The 15163-nt window shown below is 36.7% G+C and overlaps 1 protein-coding gene across 1 annotated transcript in view; it reads left to right on the top strand.

Moving 5' to 3' along the window:
• The window catches only part of skia (v-ski avian sarcoma viral oncogene homolog a), a 240843-nt gene extending 230405 nt beyond the window's left edge, over positions 1-10438 (top strand). The window contains exons 4-7 of the mRNA XM_028807475.2: positions 2460-2794; positions 3919-4223; positions 5034-5264; positions 9288-10438. Of these exons, the coding sequence (XP_028663308.1) occupies positions 2460-2794; positions 3919-4223; positions 5034-5264; positions 9288-9467 (1051 nt within the window). The 3' untranslated portion in view covers positions 9468-10438. The remainder of the gene's footprint in view (positions 1-2459; positions 2795-3918; positions 4224-5033; positions 5265-9287) is intronic.
• Positions 10439-15163: the final 4725 nt, after the last annotated feature.

Below are 15163 nucleotides of genomic sequence, written 5' to 3'. Positions count from 1 at the left end.
GATTTTAATCCTAATGTATCCAGTTTATTTCTAATAGCCTCATTGTATCCATTACAGTAATCCCTCCTCGATCGCGGGGGTTGCATTCCAGAACCCCCCGTGAAAGGTGAAAATCCACGAAGTAGAAACCATATGTTTATATAGTTATTTTTATATTGTCATGCTTCGGTCACAGATTTGCACAGAAACACAGGAGGTTGTAGAGAGACAGGAACTTTATTCAAACACTGCAAACAAACATTTGTCTCTGTTTCAAAAGTTTAAACTGTGCTCCATGACAAGACAGAGATGACAGTTTCGTCTCACAATTAAAAGAATGCAAACATATCTTCCTCTTCAAAGGAGTGCGCGTCAGGAGCAGAGAATGTCAGAGAGAGAGAGAGAAAAAAGCAAACAATCAAAAATCAATAGGGCTGTTTGGCTTTTAAGTATGCGAAGCACCGCTGGACAAAGCAGCTGCAAGGAAGAGAGCAATGTGAAGTTAGTCTTTCAGCATTTTTTAGAGGAGCATCCGTATCCTCTAGGCCAATGTGCGAACAGCCCCTCTGCTCATACCCCCTCCGTCAGGAGCAGAGAATGTCAGAGACAGTGAGAGAGAGAGAGAAAAACAAACAATCAAAAATCAATACGTGCCGTTCGAGCTTTTAAGTATGCGAAGCACAGTGCGGGAAGCATGTCGCTTGACAAAGCAGCTGCACCGAAGGGAGCAATGTGAAGATAATCTTTCAGCATTTTTAGAAGAGCGTACGTATTGTCTAGGGGTGCGAACAGCCCCCCTGCTCACACCCCCTCCATCAGGAACAGAGAATGTCAGAGCAAGAGAGAGAGAGAAAAGCAGACAATCAAAAATCAATACGTGCTGTTTGATCTTTTAAGTATGCGAAGCACCGTGCGGGAAGCATATCGCTTGACAAAGCAGCCATATGTAAGCCCAGCAAGGAAGGGAGCAATGTGAAGGTAATCTTTCAGCGTTTTTTGAGGAGCGGCCGTATCCTCTAGGGGTGCAAACAGCCCCCCGTGCTCACAATATATTTGAGGAGTTTTATTTAATATGTAATACGCACTCTGGTTGAGTAGCTTCTCAGCCATCTGCCAATAGCGTCCCTTGTATGAAATCAACTGGGCAAACCAACTGAGGAAGCATGTACCAGAAATTCAAGGTTTCAAGGTTTTCTCAGTGTTATTCAATGTTTTTACATTTAGTTTACTATTACGCTGTGCATTCTATGGTATAATTAACTATATTTGTGCTTAAAAACTTAAAAATATATATATTTACATACAGTTCCTGCGGTCTGGAACGGATTAATTGTATTTACAGACAATCCCATTGGGGGAAATTACTTTGGTTCACGACCAAATCGGGTTACAACCAGAGTTTTGGAATGAATTATGGTCATGAACTAGGGTTCCACTGTATATTACACTTTGCATAAGGGATTACCAAAAGTGATATTGGTGTTGCTAGCTACAATGAAGGGTAAGATTCACATTATGTGAATCCCAGTGTTTTTTGTGGAGTGTTGTTAAATATTAATGGCAATGTAGTGAAAAGTGGTGCCAGTGCATGTTTCTCATAATGTTTGCTCCTTTTTATGGCTAATTTTGCATCTTGTTGTCCTGACAAGGACTTACTTGCACACTTAGCAGTCAGTTCTAGACTGAAGACAAGATGTCAAAGTTGATGCTTTCCTTTTTATAGGGTGCACCTGTGCAGTATATTGATGGCTGTTATATTTAAATAACAATTTCCTGAGTGCCACTAGATTTTTTTTTTTTTGCTGCTTACAGTAATCATTATAATAAAGTATAAAAAATGTGTACAAATGTACATGTAGTGTCCAGGATTGTTAACCTAAATTTAGATATATTCAGATATTTACTTATTTTTAATTTGAATATTCAAATCTTATTTTGACCAATTTGACAGCCCAAGGACATAAGTGTGTGCCTTGTGATAGAGCGGAATCCCACCTAAAGTTGGTTCCTTCTGTTAGAATAGGCTTCAGCCATCATGCCCCTAATTTGAGTTAAGAGCTTTTTACATTTGTCCTGAATGTCTCGATAAGAAGTGTTCTATATGTGAAAAAATAAAACTTTTTCACACCATATGCGCCTTCACCTTTCCCTGTTTTCATCTAGTCTTGCCTGTCTCAGTGCTCACTGATGTCTTGAACCATGTTATAGATAAAGTAAACTTGCTGGCGAGCATTGTGTAAGATTTAGTTGAATTGGATTGGTTAGCTTGTTGGTCTGATTGGCTAGTCTTCATCAATATTGTTCTAATGTAAGCTGTAGCGTAGCAAAAAGTGTTTAAATAATTTCAAGTAGTTTGTCATTCACTGTTTACCTACATTAAAACATAACTAAGATATGAAGTAGTAGATGGTACTTAGTTTTCTAGCTTTCTAACTTTTTCATTGACAATACTTTGTTACTGTTGATTTCTTTGCTTACAGCTTATATCATTACAAAAGTTTTGAAAATGCCATTGCCCCCAATGTTGCTCTGATGCCTCTGTCCCATCAGAAGGTGGGTCCACACTCGCCATCATCTTCAAGAATTTCTCAAAGCAAAAGTGGTGGTTGTGATGGTCAAATCAATGGAAGTTGTGCTGGCAACAGCAACAGCACCAACAGCAGCACCAGCAATAGTGATGGCAAAGGGAGAAAGCAAAGACTAACTGGAGAGACATTTTCCTCACCAGAGCCCCAGAGCACTATTAGCAACAGCATCACTTTGCAGGAGCACAAAGACTCCGAAGGGGAGATTGAAGTGGAAAACCGTGATGAGTGTAAGTTTTCATTATTCATGTAGCTACTGCTGTTGAATTATGTGTTGTTGGTGTAATTTTGTAAGGCACTGTAAACAGTAGTTTCTGATTTCTGCCTTAAAAGCATATACAGTATTACCACAAGTGATTTTAAGACCACAAGTTCAAGTATTATTAGAACTACTGTAAGCATTCTGGAACCTAATTCCATTATTACATGCCATTTGTGTTCATATTTTTGATCATAACTCAGGTCTGTTTTAGAAAGTATAAGGTGTATCTTTCTCATCCTCTTGCTAATTCTTATGGACAAGATTTCAAGACACATCTAAGCCTTAGACTCTACAGCATTCAGACTGAAGAATAATGGATTCCATCTCTGCACTTTGTGAAGAATAATGGATTCCATCTCTGCACTTTGTGGATAATGTTTGTTGTGTTTGCCTGTTTGGCACTGGAACAGTACTCTGTCAAATATGGTATGGTCAGGATGAGAATCAGTATCTCCAATTTTAAATTCATGGTTGTTTTATGGAAAGGAGTGCCCTTCTTTTTCAAGCTTGGGAGTAAGCGCTTACCCCATTGAATAAATGTATGTATCTTTTGGGCTTTGATCCAAAGGATTAATTCAGTATCAGCAATTCTGGTGGCATTGTATCTATCATTTTTACTCAGTAGTATTTTTTGTTTATCTAACGGCCATGAACTTTAGAAAGTAATCCTAAGAATAAGATTACAGATTTAAGTGACCGATATGGGTTTCATACCCGGTAAGATGTATTCAATGTGATCAGGTATCTTACATATCTAAGTGGAACTGAAGGTGAAAATGCAGGTTAAGGCGTTATGAGTTTGTAGGGCATCTTATAGCTAATAAATTTGTTTTTTAACGATAACACCTGGTAAAAAGCAGACCTCAAATATGATTATTTAGGTTTCCTCTCTCTTTGGATGTGTCCCTACAAAGTGGGCCTGATCCTGCCAATATAGACTCCTGTAACCCAGATCTGGATTATGTGGGTGTGAGAATGTTAATTTATATTATCTTAGCCTGTTCATTTAATTGGTTTACAATCATTCAGTATCTCATGAATTCAGTGGATATCTCACATGTTAAAATATTATCTTTTTTTCTTTCTTTGTAGTCATGTCCTCTATATCGTCCCTTTCTTCACCATCATTTACATCCTCTAGTTCTGCTAAGGATCTTAGTTCTCCTGGTACTCAGGTCCAGAGTCTTGCAGCTAACCTTTTTGAAAACTCCACTGCTATCAGTGACACCCCAGGCATAGGCTTGGAGTCTGAGCTGGAGTCACTGCGACAAGCTTTAGACGGTGGTCTAGACACCAAAGAGGCCAAGGAGAAATTCCTCCATGAAATCATCAAAATGAAAGTGAAGCAGGATGAGAAGCTCAGCACTGCCTTGCAGGCAAAGAGAAGTCTGCAGCAGGTGTGGTTTGTTGAATTTTTATTTTACATAATATTCTCAGTGACTCCTTGGTAGATAGCCAGAGAGTGGATTGAATAAGTCTTACTCAAAACACTGATTTGGTGCACCAGAAAAGCTTCTGACATAAGACAAATTCAATTCAGACGTCTCACATGAAATGGCCAGCAGAAATGTTTGCTTTGGACAGATCAGCACAAATCTGCTGGTGATTTGTCCTATGAGGGGAGTTTACCTAAGTAGGCCAAAAGTGCTACTACCATATGCAAATAAACTGTAACTTTACTTTTTTTTATTATAATAACATTTTTAATCATTATCACAACAACTGAGGGATTCAGAATTAGACATTACCAAAAATTACAAATGAACCTAAAGTTCAGAAGAGGAAAGCAAAAGAAGAAAACCCTTCCAGTAATTGTAGCAATTTTGTCTAGATCATACTGTACTTCAAAGGAAGTCTAGTGAATTTCTTTTTCACTTAAACTGTTATTGATCAGTTGAAGAAAGCTTTATTAATAGCATGTCTGACAAGTATAAATACTGTATTAGGAGATATATATAAATATATTGGTTTGATAGCCACGTAGTAAATGAAAAGTGACTGGATCAGTGTAAGCTCACAAAGACATAGGAATGAGAATCACTTCCACCTTCAATAAACATTTTAGGTAAAAGGAAACATGTTAGAGTAGATTAAGATTATGGCAAAAATACACATCACAAGGCATTCATGTAATATCTGGTTGTTGCTGAAGTTGTATTTCACTAACTGTTCTCATTATAGTTTAACTATTATTTCTCAATCCACAGGAACTGGAGTTCTTACGGGTTGCTAAGAAAGAGAAGCTGAGAGAAGCAACAGAGGCTAAACGCAACCTAAGGAAAGAAATAGAGCGGCTGCGGGCAGAAAATGAGAAAAAGTTTAAGGAGGCCAATGAGTCTCGAATACGACTTAAACGGGAGCTGGAGCAAGCTAGACAGCTGCGTGTGTGTGACAAGGGCTGTGAGGCTGGGAGGCTACGTACAAAATATGCGGCTCAGGTACTATCTTAGTATTTATCTTCTGTGTTATACCACATCAGATGGGTAAGACGCTTACTTAGTGTTGTCTGCATGTGTATGTTTACCCATAAACAGCAAACTTTATAAATTTGACAGTGTTTTGAAGACCCAATGCTACTGCATAATGGTGCTTTGATGGAACAGCAGTGTGCCTGGATAATTATATAAAATGCACATTAGCACTTTGGATTTCCCCTCGTTTGGAAATATAGTAGTAGTGAGCTTATTTAGAGAATATACTTTATTATCTGCTTCTCTCATCTGCACACACATAACCATAGTTAAAAGAGTATACAGTGCATCTGGAAATTATTCACAGCGCATCATTTTTTTCCACATTTTGTTATGTTACAGCCTTATTCCAAAATGGATTAAATTCATTTTTTTCCTCAGAATTCTACACACAACACCCCATAATGACAACGTGAAAAAAGTTTACTTGAGGTTTTTGCAAATTTATTAAAAATAAAAAAATTGAGAAAGCACATGTACATAAGTATTCACAGCCTTTGCCATGTAGCTCAAAATTGAGTTCAGGTGCATCCTGTTTCCCCTGATCATCCTAGAGATGTTTCTGCAGCTTAATTGGAGTCCACCTGTGCTAAATTCAGTTGATTGGACATGATTTGGAAAGGCACACATCTGTCTATATAAGGTCACACAGTTGATAGTTCATGTCAGAGCACAAACCAAGCATGAAGTCAAAGAAATTGTCTGTACACCTCCAAGACAGGATTGTCTCGAGGCACAAATCTGGGGAAGGTTACAGAAAAATGTCTGCTGCTTTGAAGGTCCCAATGAGCACAGTGGCCTCCATCATCCGTAAGTGGAAGAAGTTCGAAACCACCAGGATTCTTGATAGAGATGGCCTGCCATCTAAACTGAGCGATCGGGGGAGAAGGGCCTTAGTCAGGAAGGTGACAAAGAACCCGATGGTCACTCTGTCAGAGCTCCAGAGGACCTCTGTGGAGAGAGGAGAACCTTCCAGAAGGACAACCATCTCTTCAGCAATCCACTAATCAGGCCTGTATGGTAGAGTGGCCAGACGGAAGCCACTCCTTAGTAAAAGGCACATGGCAGTCCGCCTGGAGTTTTCCAAAAGGCACCTGAAGGACTCTCAGACCATGAGAAGGAAAATTCTCTGGTCTGATGAGACAAAGATTGAACTCTTTTGTGTGAATTCCAGGCGTCACGTTTGGAGGAAACCAAGCACCATCCCTACAGTGAAGCATGGTGGTGGCAGCATCATGCTATGGGGATGTTTTTCAGCGGCTGGGACTGGGAGACTAGTCAGGATAAAGGGAAAGATGACTGCAGCAATGTACAGAGACATCCTGGATGAAAACCTGCTCCAGAGCGCTCTTGACCTCAGACTGGGGCGACAGTTCATCTTTCAGCAGGACAACGACCCTAAGCACACAGCCAAGATATCAAAGGAGTGGCTTCAGGACAACTCTGTGAATGTCCTTGAGTGTCCCAGCCAGAGCCCAGACTTGAATCCGATTGAACATCTCTGGAGAGATCTTAAGATGGCTGTGCACTGAGGCTTCCCATCCAACCTGATGGAGCTTGAGAGGTGCTGCAAAGAGGAATGGGCGAAACTGGCCAAGGATAGGTGTGCAAAGCTTGTGGCATCATATTCAAAAAGACTTGAGGCTGTAATTGCTGCCAAAGGTGCATCGACAAAGTATTGAGCAAAGACTGTGAATACTTATGTACATGTGCTTTCTCAGTTTTTTTATTTTTAATAAATTTGCAAAAACCTCAAGTAAACTTTTTTCACATTGTCATTATGGGGTGTTGTGTGTAGAATTCTGAGGAAAAAAAATGAATTTAATCCATTTTGGAATAAGGCTGTAATATAACAAAATGTGGAAAAAGTGATGCGCTGTGAATACTTTCCAGATGCACTGTATGTCTTTATTTTTCTTGTAAGAGTTTTTTTAAACGAACAAGAATAGGCTTATACCACTGATTGCAGATAACACAGTACCAAAGAGGAAGTGAGGTTCACTTCTGTCTTAGCACCATTGGGTGGTTTAGATAACAGTAAGCGAGAGAAAAATGTTATCTAGGTGCCATTTTGTGGTTTAATCTACCCCAAAAGATGCTGGGATGTTCTCATGCCTCTCCTTCCAAACAATTATTAGATAATACTGGTACATGTGTTGCAGTTTTACCCTGTTCTGAAGTCACTGTGACATCAGGCAGTTCTGTTATATCTTAAATCTTTCCTCATCTGTGATATTCCCAAACTGCTATTGTATGCCAGTCTTAAAAGTATTTTTGTTTACAAGTATGAAGATATTTGACTTCACGCTGATGTTCTTGTTAAAATACAAAATCCTGACATCTAGTCAAATATGAGAGGATTTTTAAGTAAGGACATGTATTTTTTGTCAATAATTCATCTTACTTAGTAATAAGTAGTCTTTATGACTAATTTCTGATGGATATGTAATGCATGTATATAATTACATTTACCAACTTGTTATAACTTTTAGGAGTTCCTATTGGTAGCAGAACATCCCAAAATATGAAGGCCCTGGAGAGTTATGCTCCCATTGTTATAAAATGCTTAAATGGCATTTGCAGCAAATAGAACTAAATGTCTTTTTGATGAATTTAAGTAATAATGTAGTGTGTCTTTCAGTAAAAAATTAAAAAAAACTGTATTGTGTGAAACATTTTTTGCTATAGCCTAATGTAACACAATAACATCACAATCCGTTACCGTTCCATACATAGAAACAGGTTCTAAAACACTTTTGGTGAAGGTTACCACACATTTATTTTCATATTCTGAATTCAGGTTTTAATAAGTCAGTCCATGATATATATATATATATATATATATATATATATATATATATATATGATATATATATATATATATATATATATAGTACTTTCAACCGAAACAGACACCATAGAGATGTAATGCTTAGCAGTTGCCCAGAGTCAAGTTTGCACATTCTGTTTGTGTTCACATAGATTCTCTTCAGTTTCCTCTCACATCACAAACAAATGCAATTTTGATAAATGAACAACTTAAAACTATTTCATTAAGAATGTGTATGAGTGTATTTGCGATGACCTTGTGTTCCAGAATTGATACCTCCCTTTATTTAATGCTGAGGGGAATCTCAGGATAAGAAAATGGATAGCGGATTGAATCAGTTAAAACAGTCAGTATTCTTAATAAGGATAATAAGAAGCATTATTATCTTTTTCCTTTGATACCTTACCTTTTCCAACATTATAGCCTCTAACATTTTCTTGAGGTCAAGGCACAGTCTCCTCAGACTGCTGCACCTGACCTTGTATCCTAACTACATTATATCTTTTATTAAAGTACAGCCTTATTAAATCACTGATAATACACATCCTAAAGCTTTCAGTAGACTCTGTATTTTCTTGCTGGACATTTAATATGAGACTCATAAACCTTGACAGTCTTCATTGAGTCCCACTCATTTTTCATGTACAGGATTTATGTTTGGTTAACTGAAGTGACTCAGCAGCTGAGTAAGATCTCAGACAGTGTGGGACTAGATAGCAGGGTGCGGCAAGTAGGCCCCTCTTTGTAAACTCAGCCAGGAGGAAGCTGCATGACAGATGACAAATGCTTCAGCTGATGCTGACGTTTCAATGGTTTTGTAATCTTAAAGGTGATGTTTTTGTAAAATAGATGAGCTGTTATACTACACAGTCTTGTGTGTAGTAATGTACCTTAACTTTATGTGACAATGGTAGCAGTGTAGATACAGAGGTTATCCTGAATTAAAATTATGCATGTCACAGTTTAACGGATTGAATGACTTTTTCAATAAGAAATGAAGCAGCCAATTTAGACTTGCAGATGGATGTTATTTGCATGTGAGATTCTTGTGCTTCTGTTAACACAGAGCATCTTTGAAATGCATAAGTGACCTTGAACAATTCTGAAGTCCCAAGTGGCCAGCTTATTCTGATAGCATTTCACTGTTACTCTCATTGCAGATTGAAGACCTACAACTTAAATTACAGCATGCTGAAGCAGATCGTGAGCAGCTAAGAGAGAACTTGCTGCAGGAGAGGGAGGCACGGGAGCACTTGGAGAAGGTGGTCAGGGAACTACAGGAGCAGCTGTGGCCCAAGTCCAGCTGCACAGACACAACAGCCAAGGATTTAGAGAAATAATGCAGTATGAATCCCTAGGAAAGTGTGTGAGCAAAGAAGGAAAATGCAGATTCATGAGACACACAAATGTGTGCATAGTGTGGACGCATGCAATGCAAAGCATTGGGAAATAAGATTGTTACTAACAAAAAGCACTGAAATGCTTTTCTAATTTAAGTACGTAAAACAAAGACAAGAAACTATAAAGAAATAGCACAAGCTGCTTGTTCTAACTATTTTAACCTGAGACAGAATTTTGGATACCAACTTTTTTTTTACCTTAATAGTAACAAACACGAACATCCTGGAAAGGATTACCATTTGTTTTCAGCAGTAATAGTAGTTGGCTGGTCTGATACTTATATTTTGTTTTTTTTTTTTATTGTTTTTTTTTTGTGGCTGGCTTTTTCCGTTCTTTGGATTTTTTCCTATTCTTGGGACACTTTGATAACTTCATTTTAAAATAAGCTATATCAAAACAACATAAGATATTGAAGTTGATTAAAAAAGTGTTGTACACACACAATGAAACAACAAGGTTGTAGGAAAGTGTATGAGCTAGCATGCCTGGCTATGACAACTTGAAAATGTGGACATTTCATTTGGATCCACATGTTCACATCAGATCAGCAGACAGGGCTTCAAGGCATCTAATTTTAAGTTCTTATTTATGTCTCATTCATTTTGTGGAAACATGAAGAAGAGAGGGAAAGGACACTTGTATTTTTCTGGCCTTACTCTTTTTCGAACTGGAAAAAAAACTACTTGGAAATAAAAACATGGCACAGTTTGTATTCTGATTCATGTTTGACTGATGTGCTCTGGGCACCCTTTCACTGACTGAGCACTTCAGTTCCTGGGTTTGTATAAGAACTATGATATTTGTCCAAGAAATTACTTGCAAAAATATATATATAAAAATTATACACACACACACACATATATATATATATATATATATATATATATATATATATATATATATATATATATATATTGTAAAAGAATCAGACATACTCTGATAAAGGTTTGGGGCAGCCACCCGTATAATCTCGAAATCCTTGGCTGCAAAGCTGAAGTGAATAATAATAGCACTGAAGTGCATACAAACGAGTCCAAAACCAGACTGAGGAATAGGAAAGAGGGCAGGGTTTTAAAGGGGAAGACAGGAAGTGAGGTCATAAGGATCAGGGATGTGTTCGTTCTCCATTGGACCGAGCCCGGACATGACGTCAGAGGGGTCGGAGCCATTCAGGTCCCCTTCCATTGGCTCGGTCCCGGAAATGATGTCACGAGAGCCAGGTGGAATCTCCCGGGAACGGTCTGCAGGCAAGAGAGAAAAAGAGTCAGTGCACTCTGCCACCTCCCGGTATGTCTCAGAACTGCCGTCCCTCAAGCCCTTTAGCTGCCTCCCATGCGCACGTGTGTGACAAATATATATATATATATATATATATATATATATATATATATATATATATATACACAACAAAAAGTACAATTTAATTGTTTTGGGAATCTTTCCTAAATATATTGTTCAAAAAGAATTTCTTTTTGTATATCTTTAAAAGTGATGTCTATCTTGTCTCCAGTATTTATCAATCAAGTCCTTTCAGTTTTAGAGGATAAAAGAGAAAGATGCTATGTGCCGTGCATGACTATAGTTAATATTCTGCCTTCCTGAATACTTAACATATGATTACTTGCTGCTGTTTAAAAGTTACAAAGGCCATTTTATACAATAATTTTAGGGCTGGAAGCCTTGTCTCTTTCAACAGCCACAGCTAAAATGTTTTCATTTTTCACTTTTTAAATAAATCGCACTTTGTTTAAAAAAATAAAGCTGTAGTCTAGTCTGCATTTCACTTCCATTAAATCATCCAGTTATACTTTTAAAGAAAATGATACTTAACCCTTAATCACAAAAACAGTGAGCGATAATATTGAATTAGTCTACTGCATCAATATTATAAATGAAAAGCAAACATTTGAACGATTATGCATTTTTTATGCATTACTTTCTTCCATAGTACATAAATGAACTATTGTCCTGCAGGTTAGATTGTTTCATATATACATACCTTAATTAATATTGTTATTTTTAATATTGTTCATGTTAAAGTTTCAAGTATGCATAAAACCATGATAGTTCAAGTCCATTTCAGTAAATCAAACAGTGGAACATGAAAAATTGCAGTATGACGTGCCAGAATCAGTCAGCGTCCTACCCCTCCTAAAACTGCCATTTTCAAGTGTGGGTGGCAGTTTTCTTTTCTGCTGTGAAGACATCAGTCACAGCATACATGAACAGGGAAGTCAATGAAAGGGACAACAAGGAAATATCTAAAAGTGAAAGATGTCACTGGAAGCCAGATACAGTGCAGATTGGAATGTAGCTAGTGTTTATGCAATTTTTCTACTGGAATTAATTATCTAGCTTCTCTCAGAGATGTTTTGTTTCTGCTTTTTTTTTTTTTTTTCATGAGCAAAACTTTTTTTTATTTTCATATGCATGAGATGAAAATCTGCTATACAGATGTATTCATTAATGGGCATTAATCCAGTTTATATAAAGTATTTTTATTGTGTTATGCAACATAAAGCATTTAGCATTTCTAGTTATACTTTTTTAAAGGAAACTAAAGAGTCTGTTTTTCATTATTGTTTAAACAGTATTTTTTCATGATTTCTACCTAAGTCCATTTGGGGTTTTTTCTACACCCCCGTTTTGCTGGGTAGGGCACTGACCTGCGCTTTGCACCTCCTCGGTTTTGTCTGTATTACATGCCTGTCTGCCCCTGCTGTTCAGCCCAGCTGCCCCATGCTCTCTTACACTGTACTAACCAGATTTTTGATAAAGCAGATCTTGTAAAGTGTCTGCTCAAAAACAGGCTCTCCCACACCTGTAGACAATGCAGCCCCTAGCATTCAGTACTGATGATGTAGCATGTGAGGTAGGATTTTTGTACATCTGTAATTTACAGTATCAGACTTACACCGTTGTTTCTGCATTTTTCATCACTACAGCCTTTGTAATTTAAATATTTTTGTTCATTCAAACATTTCATTATTTAATTTTTAAATTCTGTATTATGATATTGAGCAACTTATATTAAAGCACACATTAAAATAAAATCCAGGAACCCAAAACTGAGAAGATTTCTGGCTACCACACCACAGAACAATTTGCAAGGAGGCACACAAAAGAAAGGGTGAGTGTGTGTGTGTGTGTTTGTGCGTGTAAGTATGCTATGTGTGTGTGTGTGTTTGCATTTGGTTTCCTTTAAGAAAGTTTTTTTTTGTATTTTTTCATATTACAGAGATTTCTTTACTAGCTTTTGCTTTCCTTTTTTTAAATTTCTCATTGTATATTCAGCTAAGAGATATATGATTTTATAAAACATGAACAAAACAAAACAATTTTTCTAAACAAAAACTAAACAGCAATAAACTGTTCATTTTTACTGTGCAGCAAAGTTGGCTGCTTTATTTTATTCACAATCTATAAAAATTACAGATTATAACTTGTAAATACTTTTATCATTTTTCACTGTTGTATTATAAGTGGGTTTTTTTGTTGTTTTTTTTTTTTTTGTTTTTTTTTCTCAAAGATAAAGTCTTCTCTTACACAGCAGCTATCTTGTTTTATGAACTGCGTTTTAGCATTGAGGCAAACATTTCATTGTGCTTTCAGTTATGTTTCTCAACCTAAAGTATGCTGGCCTCCTCCACTGCTCCCCGCTATTTTTATATTACCATAGATCCGTTTAGATCTCAAAATCCTGTCTATGGTTGAGGTGTCAAAAACTTGGAGTCTGTGCATTTGGACTAAAATTGTCATATAAGTTCATGATCAACGCAATTGCCACTTTGCAGCTAATATCATTATATCATTTTTTCAGAAATATTTTAGCCCTATGCTGCTGCTAACAGTTATTTAAATTTAACAACTCTAGAACTATTTTTATGTAAGAGATAAATGTATGCTTTCATGTTTATTAATGCCACATTTAAGTGAGAATACATGGGGTGGGGGGGTTGGTTTATTTATCTGTTTTGACTTTATAACATTCTTTTTTCCACATCTTGCTCCCTGTCTCTGCCCTTCAGATTTTCCTTTTTTTCTTATACAAACTATATTGTAAAATAAAGGACTTTATGAGATTATCTATAAAATAGCTATGGCTTATATACCACAGTGACTGAATGTACAGTGTATAGATGCATTACAAGAAATAAAATTGTTTGTCCAGGAATTCTGTCTCGTCTTCTATCTTGTTTTGACAGCATAAAAGAGAACTTTGCAACAGTGACATCTCTTAAGAAAACCAGTCCACACATAAATGTTTTGCTGCTGTCAGATGAATGTATTGTACTTCATCTCATTGTTATTCTTAACTTAACTGAGTCGATCAGAACTTGATCACTACATTTCAGGAAGTGTAATAGTGGAATTTCCATTTGTGGAGTATCACATTAAACTAGGAAGATCTTAATCAAAGAGCTTGATAGGCTTGAATATGGGGAGCTTTGTTGAGTAGCCAGCTTTGTAAACTAATGTTGACAGATGTTGACAAAGAGGCACATTAGGTTGTAAAAAGAAGGTCTTATCATATGAAGAGGTATATGTATATGCACAGAAAAAGCTTTTAAAGGTTTTAAAGATTGTAATGCTAGTAATGAAGAAGAAAAAAATAACAGTTATCCTTGATGATAATATTTGAGAAAATAAACTTAGTTTTTGAAAAAAAATCAAAACCTGCATCATGTCATTTGCAGTGCTTTCAGTGATGGTCATGAGGTGCAGCCAGATGCTTATGATTACAGTAACAGTAACAATGGAAGCTGTGTATCACAAAGTAATATTTTACTTGCACTCTGAAGCCCTGTTTCAGGGCTAGGATATATTAGGTCAGAATGGCACAGCAGAACAGTGAAAAGAGAAAAGGAATGTGAATGAAAGTCACTATGATAAAGCTTATATCAAAAATCCACTGATGGTCACACCCTGTGCTGAGACCAAATAAGTATTCTTTATATTAGAAGGCAGACTATTATTGAGATCTTAGGAGTCACAGTGAAGGGGTTGGCCTGTAACAGAACTTTAATTTCCATGGCAATTATAAGAAAACTTGTAGTTTCTAATCAAAGTATACAGTGTATTAACATACAGACTTTAATGATTTCTGTAAAAGCAAACTAGCAGAAGGCATTGGTGATTAGGAAAACAAAAATCATACAAGAGATACCAAGCAGTTTGGCCTTATTAGACAGTGCTTCACTTTATGGAATTCAACTATTTGCACTCTATACAGGGAGTGAGGTCCAAAAATACTTATGCAGACTCCAAATGAACTATGAATTGATTAAACTTCACTTTTGTTTATTAAAACATATCACTTCAATCTATAATTGTTGGTATGGTTGTAAATAGGTTGACCATAGCCATTTAAAGCTATCGTACTTCAACTAAGCAAAAGTAGAAAACTTTTTTTTCTGTGTTTATATGTTTTCATATGCAATTAGAAGGACTACCTCCTTTAATTCAGAACAATTTAAAATAGCTATAGATACTTATGTAATGAATATATATGATAGGCATGTACATTAAGGCTAGCTGCTCAATTTAAGCAAGTATCTCTTGAGATAAGATGGCACACACTGTCGGAAGTAAGTGAACAGTGACTGGGGAATTTGTAACAACTATGAGGCCCATT

This window comes from Erpetoichthys calabaricus, chromosome 8 (genome assembly GCF_900747795.2).
Source record: "Erpetoichthys calabaricus chromosome 8, fErpCal1.3, whole genome shotgun sequence".
NCBI lineage: Eukaryota > Metazoa > Chordata > Cladistia > Polypteriformes > Polypteridae > Erpetoichthys > Erpetoichthys calabaricus.
Note: the sequence above shows the minus strand (reverse complement) of the source record. Positions and strands in the feature narration are given on the sequence as shown.